This window comes from Nerophis lumbriciformis, linkage group LG38 (genome assembly GCF_033978685.3).
Source record: "Nerophis lumbriciformis linkage group LG38, RoL_Nlum_v2.1, whole genome shotgun sequence".
Lineage (NCBI taxonomy): Eukaryota > Metazoa > Chordata > Actinopteri > Syngnathiformes > Syngnathidae > Nerophis > Nerophis lumbriciformis.
The window spans coordinates 7,211,381-7,225,924 of record NC_084585.2 but is presented as its reverse complement, the minus strand read 5'-3'; the positions used below and the strand labels follow the sequence as shown (position 1 = coordinate 7,225,924).

Genomic DNA, 14,544 nt, shown 5'->3' with positions numbered 1-14,544 from the left:
TGGCCAGCATAAAAAGCCTCCCCTGTCATTAAATGATCCAAGTGCGGATGGCGACGGTCCAAATGTGGTCGTACTGAGCTGTGTGTACTGTGGGAGGTGCTCGGGGGTCAGGTGGACATTCTGGAAGGACTTCATGCGTAATGTCCAGCGTGGCAACAGCAACACGTCCTGACTCGCGCCGCCTTCTCACAAGTAGTGTGTTTGCGAGCACGCACCGTTGGTGTCAAGATGTGTTGTTGACGAACCCCAAGATGCAGAGATGGCAGCAAGCTTGGTACAAAGAAACATGGTTTTAATGTTCAAAAATAAGAAAAGGAAAACACGAACCAGGAAGCAGGAACAGGAGTCAGGATCCAGGGAATAGCTTAAAGCACATAGCTAGCAACAACAGCAAACAACGACAGGTAGTGAAGACAATGACAATCAATAATCCAGCAGTGACTGGAGGGTAGGGCAGGTATAAATAGCAGCTGGCTGATTGACACCAGGTGTGGCCAGGTGCCAATCAGCCACAGCTGAGGGGACACAGCACTCAGGGAGAAACAGGAAACAGAACCAAAACAAGAGCGCTGACAGGAAATACTATACACACAGAGGAAAAACTAAAACTTGACCAAACTGTCAGGGACAAGCCTGACAGTAGCCCCCCTTCCCATAACGGATACCAGACGTTTTAGAAACCCCCCCCCCAAAAAAAAGTCCAAAGTCACGGGAGGGTGGAGGGAGGACAAGGAGGTGGGCCACCAGGCCAAGTGTCCCCGCAACCAGCGGGGAAGAGTCAGGTGGCGACGGCGAGTTGAACGCCGCCGCAATTGGCGAGGCGGCTCGTCCGCCGGCGTGGGAGAACCCACCGGAGACGATGGTGGCGCCCTCTGCTGGCCCACCGGAGACGAGGATGGTGGCGCCCTCTGCTGCTGGCCCACCGTAGACGAGGATGGTGGCGCCCAGGAAACAGAACCAAAACAAGAGCGCTGACAGGAAATACTATACACACAGAGGAAAAACTAAAACTTGACCAAACTGTCAGGGACAAGCCTGACAGTTGGCCTTTTATGTTTAGGAAGGTGAGTGGAACGGTAAAGCTTAAACCCCCTTGTCACATTTGCCGCTCATCTGCAATTCAGCGGCACGGGCGGCGCTGCCCTGGGATGCACTTGGCAAGAAAGCGGCCAACGGGCGTTTCTTCTTGCCAGCAGAGCGTGGAGGTAGTTTGCATGCCAGCAGCCGCAAGCTAATGCTTCACTAACCTTGTCACCCTCTTCTGATCCTAATGTTTGCATGTGGATCCACACAGTCCTACTCTGCAGGGACCAACTAGCGCAAACAACGCTTGTTGCTCTCTTTGAGGGGACTGCGGCACATCTCAGTGTCATGATCTGGTGACCCCAAGGATGCAGAGAATGGCAGGCGGAATGCAAGTATCTGTTACTCACAAGAAAGCATGGAACCAAAACAGCGCACCAAGCATGTGTCTCAAAGGAAGAGTGATCACAATCAGAATCAGAATAGTTTTTATTGCCATTGTTTTGAGAACGGGTTCACAAACTAGGAATTTTACTTGGCGCAATGGTGCAACATAAAACACATATAACACCAGAATAGGTACTAACATGAGCTGTAACTGAGCTATCTGTCAGGCTTGTCCCTGACAGTTTGACTATGTTTTAGTTTTTTCTCTGCGTTTGTCTTAGTTTTCTGTCAGCGCTTTTATTTTGTCTTCATTTCCTGATTATCTCCCTGAGTGCTGCTTCCCCTCAGCTGTGGCTGATTGGCACCTGGCCACACCTGGTGTCAATCAGCCAGCTGCGATTTAAACTTGCCTTCTCCTCCAGTCAGTGCTGGATTATTGTCGTTCCTACCTGTCGTGTCATTGTCTTTGTCATTTTCATTACTACCTGTCTAAATACTTGCCGATGTAGCTCTGTCTACTTTTGTTTCGCTCTGCTCATGTCCTAGTTCCTTCGTGTCACAGTAAGTGTTTTTGTTTCTTGTCCAAAGTTAGCCTCTGTGCTATGGACATCTCTGCGAGTTTCGAATTTGGCTGGATTATTATGTCAGAGTTTGTAGGTGCCGAACCCCAAGATGCAGAGAAGGCGGAAGGCATTGTGCAAGAAAACATGATTTAATTAAACACTAGGCAGAACAACAAACAAAAGGGTAATAACAAAAGGCGCACAAGGCGGAAAACAAACTTGGTTATAAACTAAAATAGCACATATTATGTTAGATCCACTATGGACAGGACTCTCACACTATTATGTTAGATCCACTATGGACTGGACTGTCACACTATTATGTTAGATCCACTATGGACTGGACTCTCACTATTATGTTAGATCCAGTATGGACTGGACTCTCACAATATTATGCTACATCTAGTATGGACTGGACTCTCAGTATTATGTTGGATCCACTATAGACTGAACGCTCACTATTATGTTAGATCCACTATGGACTGGACTCTCACTATTATGTTAGATCCACTATGGACTGGACTCTCACTATTATGTTAGATCCACTATGGACTGGACTCTCACTATTATGTTGGATCCACTATGGACTGGACTCTCACTATTATGTTAGATCCACTATGGACTGGACTCTCACTATTATGTTAGATCCACTAAGGACTGGACTCTCACACTATTAACTAGATCCACTATGGACTGGACTCTCACTATTATGTTAGATCCAGTATGGACTGGCCTCTCACACTATTATGTTAGATCCAGTATAGACTGGACTCTCACTATTATGTTAGATCCACTATGAACTGGACTCTCACTATTATGTTAGATCCACTATGGACTGGACTCTCACTATTATGTTAGATCCACTATGGACTGGACTCTCACAATATTATGTTAGATCCACTATGGACTGGACTCTCACACTATTATGTTAGATCCACTATGGAATGGACTCTCACACTATTGTGTTAGATCCACTATGGACTGGACTCTCACTATTATGTTAGATCCACTATGGACTGGACTCTCACTATTATGTTAGACCCACTATGGACTGGACTCTCACACTATTATGTTAGATCCACTATGGACTGGACTCTCACTATTATGTTAGATCCACTATGGACTGGACTCTCTCAATATTATGTTAGATCCACTATGGACTGGACTCTCACACTATTATGTTTGATCCACTATGCACTGGACTCTCACACTATTATGTTAGATCCACTATGGACTGGACTCTCACTATTATGTTAGATCGACTATGGACTGGACTCTCACAATATTATGTTAGATCCACTATGGACTGGACTCTCACACTATTATGTTAGATCCACTATGGACTGGACTCTCACACTATTATGTTAGATCCACTATGGACTGGACTCTCACTATTATGTTAGATCCACTATGGACTGGACATTCACAATACTATACTAGACCCACTCGACGTCCATTGCATCCGGTCTCCCTTAGAGTCACATCTGCGGTCCTCTCCAAGGTTTCTCACAGTCATTCACATTGACATCCCTTTGGGTTATGAGTTTTTCCTTGCCCTTATGTGGGATCTGAACCGAGGATGTCGTTGTGGCTTGTGCAGCCCTTTGAGACACTCGTGATTTAGGGCTATATAAGTAAACATTGATTGATTGATTGATTGATCGTGACGCTGCCACGTCATTATGACTGATAAACACTCAGAGGCAGTTACAAGCCTTTTGGCTTTTTGACGCTCAATTTAGCAGACTGAATGAAATCCTAATTGAGTTGCTGGTTCTATTCGTGCTGCCCTAACAAGCCTCTCCACTTCTGACTTCCACCATTTCCCGAACCCTCTCTGCTCTCCTTGTCTCTCGCAGAGCTCGCTGACCAACAACGGACGAGAAGCCCCGAGCAAGAAAGCGTGAAGAGCAGGAGCGAAGACGAGGGAGGATGTCAAATCCCTCCAAATTCTCGCCTCCCTCTGTGCTTCTGTCCATTTATTTATTTAGCGCCGCCCTCCTCCCCTCCGCTCGCCGTCCTTCTGAGTGTGTCATCTTGATGTGCCTCTCCTGATGCCCTGATTCATGGTCAAGTTGCGCAGGCACACCCAAATAAAATCCCGTGGTGATGAGCCTGCAGCTTGTTCGTCTTTGTGCGATGGCAGCGTGCTAATAATGTTGTGTGGCGTGCGACGGCAGCGTGCTAATAGAGCCCGCGGACGCTCTTTCCAAGCCACGCCGACCCCGGATGGTGATTTGATAAAGAGGAAATGAAGTGGCGCACGGATGAACGTGCATTAACGTATTTTGTGTCTTCCTTCTCGAGCCGGGAGCTTGCGCGAAGGGAATGCGCGCGTGTCGTCCCTGCTGCTGTTACCATGGCGACGGCTTCGGTTTGCCAACCCTTCCAGATAACCCCGAGGTCGGCGCACAGCTCGCCGTTTCATTCAGCCTGAGACGCTTCACCCCGGACACGGTCGGGCGTCGTCGTGCATGTTGAGGGACGAGCACATTTATTATTGTGTAACATGTTGGTCAAGCAAAATGAAGGAACTTTTGCACAAACAATCACTCAAAATCCTTGACCCAAAACCATAACACCACCGTCACTGTTTAGACTGTTGCATTTTGCTAACATTCAAAGATCAGCATCAATACGATTGGCCCATCCAATCCTAAACAACACTGCACCAGCGCCACTTAAGCACTTTGTCCAGTTGACATCTGCTGCATACTTGCCAACCTTGAGACCTCCGATTTCAGGAGGTGGGGGGAGGGGGGTGGGGGTGGGCGTGGTCGGGTTGGGATGGGGGCGTGGTTGGGGGCGTGGCTAAAAGGGGAGGAGTATATTTACAGCTAGAATTCACCAAGTCAAGTATTTCATAGATTTTATATATACCGTATTTTCCGCACTATAAGGCGCACCGGATTATTAGCCGCACCTTCTATGAATTACATATTTCATAATTTTGTCCACCAATAAGCCGCCCCGGACTAAAAGCCGCGCCTACGCTGCGCTAAAGTGAATGTCAAAAAAACGCTGCGCTAAAGTGAATGTCAAAAAAACAGTCAGATAGTTCAGTCAAACTTTAATAATATATTGAAAACCAGCGTTCTAACAACTCTGTCCCAAAATGTACAAATGTGCAATCACAAACATAGTAAAATTCAAAATGGTGTAGAGCAATAGCAACATACCGGTAATGTTGCTCGAACGTTAATGTCACAACACACAAAATAAACATAGCGCTCACCTTCTGAAGTTATTCTTCATTCGTAAATCCTTCGAATTCTTCGTCTTCGGTGTCCGAATTGAAAAGTTGCGCTAGCATGGGATCCAAAATGGCCGGTTCCGTCTCGTAGAAGTCATCGGGAGTCAGTGTCGCTGTTGTTCTGTGAATCCTGCCTTCCGGAAAGCTCGGACCACAGTTGTGACCGAAATATCTGCCCAAGCATTTACGATCCACTGGCAGATGTTGGCGTATGTCGTCCGAGGCTGTCTGCCCGTCTTAGTGAAGGTGTGTTCGCCTTCGGAGCTGTGTGAAAAAAGCCACCCGGCCTCTTCGCGTAAACTTCCCTTAACCACTCGCTCATCTTTTCTTCATCCATCCATCCCTTCGAGTTAGCTTTTATGATGACGCCGGCTGGAAAGGTCTCTTTTGGCAAGGTCTTCCTTTTGAATATCACCATGAGTGGAAGTTAGCATGGCAAGCTAGAACCACAGTGAAGGATGACTTCTCATTCCCTGTGGAGCGAATATTCACCGTACGTGCTCCCGTTCCACAGTGCGGTTCAGTTGCTGTGAAATACGGTAGTAATCCGTGTGCGGATGGAGAGATTGCGTCTTTTTATGACCCGGATCGTTTAGTAGGAGCCATTTTGTGGTCTTTACAGATGTAAACAGGAAATGAAACGTACGGTGATATCCGCGCGTTTTTTCTTCTTCTTCCGGGGGCGGGTGAAGCGCTTCCTGTTCTATGGGGGCGGGTGAAGCGCTTCCTGTTCTATGGGGGCGGGTGCTTTCCTTGGCGGTTGCTTGCGTAGAAGAAGAAGCGCTTCCTGTTCTACCGGGAAAAAAGATGGCGGCTGTTTACCGAAGTTGCGAGACCGAAACTTTATGAAAATGAATCGTAATAAAGCGCACCGGGTTATTAGGCGCACTGTCAGCTTTTGAGAAAAATTGTGGTTTTTAGGTGCGCCTTATAGTGCGGAAAATACGGTATATATATATATATATATATATATATATATATATATATATATATATAAGAAATACTTGACGCTCAGTGAATTCTAGCTATATATATATATATATATGTACGTATATATATGTATTTTATTATATATATATATTTATTATATTTATTATATATATATATTTATTATATATATATATATTTATTATATATATATATATATATATATATATATATATATATTTGACGTCACTATGGGAAGTTTTGACGGAGCAGAAACGTGTGAACTCGTTGGGAGTTTCCTCCTCTCCCAGCTCGCTAGCCTCAATCTGAACCTTGGTATTTACCGTGATGACGGACTGGCAGTGTGTCGCGCCTCGCCAAGGAGCAGCGAGAATACCAAGAAGCGCATATGCCAAATTTTCAAAGAGAACGGCCTACGGATCACGATTGAAGCCAACAAGCAAACCGTCGACTTCCTTGACGTCACTTTCAACCTGAGAAATAACAGCTACCAACCATTCACGAAACCCAACACAACACTCCAATACGTGCACCATGACAGCAACCACCCACCCACCACCACGAAAAGAATACCTACCGGAATCAATAAAAGGCTATCGATGCTGTCATCTAGCAAAGCTGAATTTGACCAAGCAACCCCCCCGTACCAAAAAGCCCTTGATGAAAGCGGATACAATTTCACCCTCACCTATGAACCCACGCCAGGAGACCAGCCAAAAAAGAACAGAAAACGAAACGACATCATCTGGTACAACCCCCCATACAGCAAAAACGTCTCAACGAACATTGGACACAAATTCCTCAATCTGATTGACAAACACTTTCCCAAAGACAACAACCTAAGAAAAGTATTCAACAAGAACAACATTAAATTGAGCTACAGCTGCATGAACAATATACGACAAATCATCTCAAACCACAACAAAACAATTGCAAATGAACCGTCGACCCCCAGTCAGAGCGACTCCAAAACCAACAAAGCATGTAACTGTCGAAAGAAACCTGATTGCCCCCTCAACGGGGGGGGGCTTACAAACATCAGTTGTCTACCAATCTAAGGTAATACGCAAGGACATTAACACATCCGACACATATGTAGGATTAACCGAGGGTGAATTCAAAACCAGATGGAACAATCACAAGGCTTCCTTCAGGAACAAAAACCTGCGAAATACCACAGAACTCAGCAAACACATTTGGGACCTCAAAGACAATAATGTTGAATATTCAATAACATGGCAAATTATTGCATCCAGCACACCTTACAATAGTGGTAATAAAAGATGCAACCTATGCTTGAAAGAGAAACTGTTTATTATTTACCGTCCAGACCTGTCATCCCTCAACAAGCGCAGCGAAATTGTAACAACATGCCGCCATAGACGGAAACACCTCCTAGGTAACACATGAGCCAATCACCACGCCCCTAGGCCAGCCTGTACCCACCCACTCTGTGCCCTATATAAACCATGGTATGCGAATGCTCCCATTAAAATCTCCTGATGATTGAGGGTACCCCCCCTCATGAAACAGGCCTGTAGAGATGAAATAGTCTTGTGATTTTTTTTCCCACACATACATATATATATATATATATATATATATATATATATATATATATATATATATATGTGTCTTAATAAGGTTATCCAAAAAATAGTGCTCGATACCGTAGTAGAGCGCAATATATGTATGTGTGGGGAAAAAAAATCACAAGACTATTTCATCTCTACAGGCCTGTTTCATGAGGGGGGGTACCCTCAATCGTCAGGAGATTGAGGGTACCCCCCCTCATGAAACAGGCCTGTAGAGATGAAATAGTCTTGTGATTTTTTTTCCCCACACATACATATATATATATATATATATATATATATATATATATATATATATTAGAGATGCGCGGATAGGCAATTATTTCATCCGCAACCGCATCAGAAAGTCGTCAACCATCCGCCATCCACCCGATGTAACATTTGATCAGAACCGCACCCGCCCGTTGTTATATATCTAATATAGACGATGCAAGGCATTAGTGAGGTTATAAAGCTTTTGCCTGTTAAAGAAAGGAGACCGATCCAATGCAGGCCAGACATTCGCGTGCCACGCTGTCACGACCCAGACGCACACCAGTGCGCAATCATATGGGAGCCGCGCTGAGCGCACCTCCAAGCGCGTCTCGCTGCCGGCGACGGCCGGGTATGGGCCCGACGCTCCAGCGCCATCCATTTTCAGGGCTAGTTGATTCGGCAGGTGGGTTGTTACACACTCCTTAGCGGGTTCCGACTTCCATGGCCACCGTCCTGCTGTCTATATCAACCAGGGTGAGCCCCACCCCTTTCGTGAGCGCACTGCGCGCGGAGTGACCCCTGTTACGCGCCCCCGGCAACAGGGGTGGCGGGCAGGTAAGCTGCGCGGGCGGAGCGCGCGGAGTGACCCCTGTTACGAGCCCCCGGCCACGGGGGTGGCGGGCAGGTAAGCTGCTTACCTGCTGCGCGTGACGCCGGCCGCGGCGAAGGCGGACGAGGCGGGGTGTCGGTGCGGTGGGCGCGGTGGTGACCCTGGACGTGCGTCGGGCCCTTCTCGCGGATCGCCTCAGCTACGGCTCCCGGTGGGGCCCTCTCGGGGGAAGGGGCCTCGGTCCCGGACCCCGGCGAGGCGTCTCTTCTCCGCTCCGTAAAAGTGTCCATCTCTTTTTTTTCTTTTTCTTCTGTTGTGGCATATGCTGCAGGTGCCTGCTCGTTTTTCGTATGTGGGTAACAACATTTAACTATGTATATATATTTCCGAATTGGTTTAACTGCCACCCGCCTGAATCTATTTAAAATCTAATTTTTTTTTATTTCAACCGCCCCCGACCCGACCCGCGGATAAAATCTAATTTTTTTTAATTTCATCCGCCCGATCCGCGGATAATCCGCGGACTCCGCAGATAATCCGCGGACTCCGCGGTTGTGCCCGCAAACCGCGCATCTCTAATATATATATATATATATATATATATATATATATATATATAAAATAAATACTTGAATTTCAGTGTTCATTTATTTACACATATACACACACATAACACTCATCTACTCATTGTTGAGTTAAGGGTTGAATTGTCCATCCTTGTTCTATTCTCTGTCACTATTTTTCTAACCATGCTGAACACCCTCTGATGATGCATTGCTGTGTGGCACGCACAAAAGTGCTTTCATCAAATGCACTAGATGGCAGTATTGTCCTGTTTAAGAGTGTCACAACATTGCTGTTTACGGCAGATGAACTGCTTTACGGTATACAAAAAAGTGACTGCTGTTGTTGTGTGTTGTTGCCGCGCTGGGAGGACGTTAATGAAACTGCCTAACAATAAACCCACATAAGAAACCAAGAACTCGCCCTCCATCATTCTACAGTTATAACGTTATTGGGCAGGTATGCTGTTTATGTTGTGGGTTAGCGGACTCAGGAGTCCGCCTGAATTTCGGGAGATTTTCAGGAGAAATTTTGTCCCGGAAGGTTTTCGGGAGAGGCGCTGAATTTCGGGAGTCTCCCGGAAAATCCGGGAGGGTTGGCAAGTATGTATCTGCTGTGACAACTAGAAACACACGAGCCTCCAGCAGGGGGCAGTGTAGCGTACCTCAGCCTTTTCATATAAAGCGATAAAGGAATGGAACGACCTCACGGCAAACTTGAAAAGTCTTAACAGATTATTCTTCATTCACAATTGAAGTTAAAAAAAGTGGCTTTGGAAAGCTGCTCACACAGTCAATAAGGTGGACACTATGATTGACACGTCAATTTAATGTGTATTATATTTATCCATGAGAGCATTTTGTTGTAAACTGTGAGGTGTGTGTGTGTTAAAATCATGGTTGTGTTTTACAAATGATGACAGATGTGAAGAAGAGCATGTATTGTCTGTGTTATGATGTAAATGAGGTGTGGTTGTATTGTATATTAAGTATGTTTCAATGAAAGGGCATTTTATGACTTTTCTTAAATTGATTACATGCTGTAGTATGATTTTATTGTTATAAATTGAGTGCATGATTTTTGTATCCCTTTAATTTAGGTAGCCAGGGACTGCAGATGGAAATGAGCTATTTAGCTATAATCTGGTACAGAACATATCTGTCTTTGAGCTTAATGTTTATGTGCATTGTCCTATCATATAAAGACTAAACTAAATTAAACCAATGCCGCTGTTCCATTGCACAGTAGGATTCATATGGCCTGTTGCGTCTGATTAGTCTTTCTCTCAGGGAATTAAAGTCACTGGTCAATCCCAAATTCTTTCAGATGACATATATGTTGAGTAAGAAGGACCATCAAGACTGAATAGGAATATTATCAAGTTTTACTAAAGCTTTGGGAGACCAGTCCTACAGTGCGCTAATACCAGCATCTAGAAGAGGTCTGAAAATCAAACGGGAAGAGACAACTTATTGAATACGAAAACAGCCCCCACCCTGCCCAGAAAGGAATACAGCCTCTTTGTTCTAATACAGATGAGGCAAAACGGGAGTATGCTATACTCCCACTTTCCAACCCTTTATGGTAAAGCACAGAGTTTACTTGCGGACATAAGATACAAGCAAAAAGAGTACAGATGGGAAAATATTAGCTGCTTTAAACATGACTATGAATAAAGAAAGAACTCTTAAAGGGGAACATTATCACCAGACCTATGTAAGCGTCAATATATACCTTGATGTTGCAGAAAAAAGACCATATATTTTTTTAACCGATTTCCGAACTCTAAATGGGTGAATTTTGGCGAATTAAACGCCTTTCTAATATTCGCTCTCGGAGCAATGACGTCACATCGGGAAGCAATCCGCCATTTTCTCAAACACCGAGTCAAATCAGCTCTGTTATTTTCCGTTTTTTCGACTGTTTTCCGTACCTTGGAGACATCATGCCTCGTCGGTGTGTTGTCGGAGGGTGTAACAACACGAACAGGGACGGATTCAAGTTGCACCAGTGGCCCAAAGATGCGAAAGTGGCAAGAAATTGGACGTTTGTTCCGCACACTTTACCGACGAAAGCTATGCTACGACAGAGATGGCAAGAATGTGTGGATATCCTGCGACACTCAAAGCAGATGCATTTCCAACCATAAAGTCAAAGAAATCTGCCGCCAGACCCCCATTGAATCTGCCAGAGTGTGTGAGCAATTCAGGGACAAAGGCCCTCGGTAGCACGGCAAGCAATGGCGGCAGTTTGTTCCCGCAGACGAGCTGTCATGTCTGTGTAATCATGTTTTGTTTTAAGTCATGTTTTGTTTAGTTATAGGACTCTTTAGTTTCTGTCTTTTCACTCCCTTGTCTTGTTTCCATGATTACCCCATTAGTTTCACCTGTTCCACGTTTGGACTCATTGTGCACTCTTGATTGTCACCATAGCAACCCATTAGTTTTCACCTGTCACGTCACGCACCTGTTTCACGTCTTGAGTCACGCACCTGTTTTCGTTAATCATGTCTGTAGTATTTAAGTTCAGTGTTTTTCAGTTTGTCTTTCTGACGACCTCACAACACATTTATGCTCTGTCCATTCTTTCCATGTCCATTCCTCAAGCAACTATTTTTGTCCAAGCCAAGTAAGTTTTTGTTCCGTGTTTATAGTCTTTTTGGTTTCATAGTTTGTTCTCCGCCACTGTGCGTGTTTTTCGTTTGTACTTTTTTGCTATAGTCTTTTGGTTTCATAGTTTATTCTCCGCCACTGTGCGCGCTTTTCGTTTGATCCTTTTTTTTGATATATTAATAAATCATGTACCTTCATTCCCGTCTCGCCCGAGCCAACTTTCCGTTGCATCCCGGAAAAGCAAACTCCCAGGACCAAGTCTTGACACGAGCAAGCTAAACCCCCTGGATGTCTTGGCTCACACCGGTCCCTTATGCCACCGAAGATGATCAAGAGAAGAATATCGACCCTAGCTTCCCTGGCCTGCTGACATCAACTCCAAAACTGGACAGATCAGCTTTCAGGAAAAGAGCGCGGATGAGGGTATGTCTACAGAATATATTAATTGATGAAAATTGGGCTGTCTGCACTCTCAAAGTGCATGTTGTTGCCAAATGTATTTCATATGCTGTAAGTTGTTAGTTTCCTTTAATGCCAAACAAACACATACCAATCGTTGGTTAGAAGGCAATCGCCGAATTCGTCCTCGCTTTCTCAACCGTGTCGTTTTCGTCGGTTTCGCTTGCATACGGTTCAAACCGATATGGCTCAATAGCTTCAGTTTCTTCTTCAATTTCGTTTTCGCTACCTGCCTCCACACTACAACCATCCGTTTCAATACATGCGTAATCTGTTGAATCGCTTAAGCCGCTGAAATCCGAGTCTGAATCCGAGCTAATGTCGCTATAGCTCGCTGTTCTATGCGCCATGTTTGTTTGTGTTGGCATCACTATGTGACGTCACAGGAAAATGGACGGGTGGTTAAAATCAGGCACTTTGAAGGTTTTTTTAGGGATATTGCGTGATGGGTAAAAATTTTGAAAAAAACTTCGAAAAATAAAATAAGCCACTGGGAACTGATTTTTAATGGTTTTAAATCCTTCTGAAATTGTGACAATGTTCCCCTTTAATGTTTGCCGCGTAAACATGCCCAAGGAGAACAATATGGGAAGTGAAGGTTGGCCGGGAAGGATGCAGAGTCAATAACAACACTTTCTTGTGCCAGGTAAGCAAGCATCCATACAAAGGTAACAGTGCATGAATACACTTTGCCTGACAGAACCTTGCTTCAAAAGTGCTCCTTTTCTGCATCTGTCACCAATAATCCCACCTAACCTCCTCAATACTGCAGTCAAAAGCAATACTGCATCAGAATCAGAATCAGAATAGTTTTCATTGCCATTGTTTGAGAACGGGTTCACAAAACACTTTTAGAAAAGCTAGCAGGTGTTTACTGTTGTTTGCTCAGGTGGCAACAATGAGAAGCGAGTGACACAAGTGCAAGACACAATTAAGTGTCACCACCGAAGGTAAACAGCTGCTTCAGTGTAGAAGCTCAAATACTTTATTTATTTACTATTTCTAATGCATTTAAAAAAAAAGTATTCGTCGTCACGTCTTTCATAACGATTGTGAACGATAGGCAACTATCCAAAAACAAAGTGCAGTTCCCCTTTAAGTGGCGTGCACCTGAAACTTTTGAGGATGAATTGTGGTGTTACAAACTTTTGTGTGGTAAAAAATAGAGAATATAATAGGATAGAAAGTACTTTATTGATCCCTGGGGGAAATTCAGCACCACAGTTCGCTCACAATAGACAATAAACACTTAGGTATTTTTTTTACATGTGAATAATATAAATACAGTCTATTATACAGCATTATTCACATGTGAATAAAATAAATACAGTCTATTATACATCATTATTCACATGTGAATAACATAAATACAGTCTATTATACAGCATTATTCACATGTGAATAATATAAATACAATCTATTATACGGCATTATTCACATGTGAATAATATAAATACAGTCTATTATACAGCATTATTCACATGTGAATAATATACATACAGTCTATTATACAGCATTATTCACATGGGAATAATATACATACAGTCTATTATACATCATTATTCACATGTGAATAATATAAATACAGTCTATTATACAGCATTATTCACATGTGAATAATATAAATACAGTCTATTATACAGCATCATTCAAATGTGAATAATATACATACAGCCTATTATACGGCATTATTCACATGTGAATAATATAAATACAGTCTATTATACATCATTCACATGTGAATAAAATAAATACAGTCTATTATACATCATTATTCACATGTGAATAATATAAATACAGTCTATTATACAACATTATTCACATGTGAATAATATAAATACAGTCTATTATACAGCATTATTCACACGTGAATAATATAAATACAGTCTATTATACGGCATTATTCTCATGTGAATAATATACATACAGTCTATTATACAGCATTATTCACATGTGAATAATATAAATACAGTCTATTATACAGCATTATTCACATGTGAATAATATAAATAGTCTATTATATATACAAGATCACTGGTACAAGATGTAGGTTCCCATCCTCACCTATGGTTATGATCTTTGGGTTATGACTGAAAGAACAAGATCACGGGTACAAGAAGGACAAGGAACTCAAGAGTAAAGCCGCTGCTCCTCCACATGGAGAGGAGCCAGATGAGGTGGTCCGGGCATCTGGTCAGGATGCCACCCGAACGCCTCCCTAGGGAGGTGTTTAGGGCACGTCCAACCGGCAGGAGGCCACGGGGAAGACCCAGGACTAAACTAAACCAAACCAATGCCGCTGTTCCATTGCACAGTAGGATTCATATGGCCTGTT

The 14,544-nt window shown here is 43.7% G+C and overlaps 1 protein-coding gene across 2 annotated transcripts in view; it reads left to right on the top strand.

The window, feature by feature from the left end:
• LOC133578245 (MICOS complex subunit mic25-a-like) overlaps positions 1-4,086 on the top strand; it is a 135,330-nt gene extending 131,244 nt beyond the window's left edge. For both annotated transcript variants that reach the window (XM_061932512.1, XM_061932513.2), the window contains one exon: positions 3,833-4,086. In XM_061932512.1, coding sequence (XP_061788496.1) covers positions 3,833-3,880 — 48 coding nt within the window. In that variant the 3' untranslated portion in view covers positions 3,881-4,086. The remainder of the gene's footprint in view (positions 1-3,832) is intronic.
• The last annotated feature ends 10,458 nt before the right edge of the window (positions 4,087-14,544 follow it).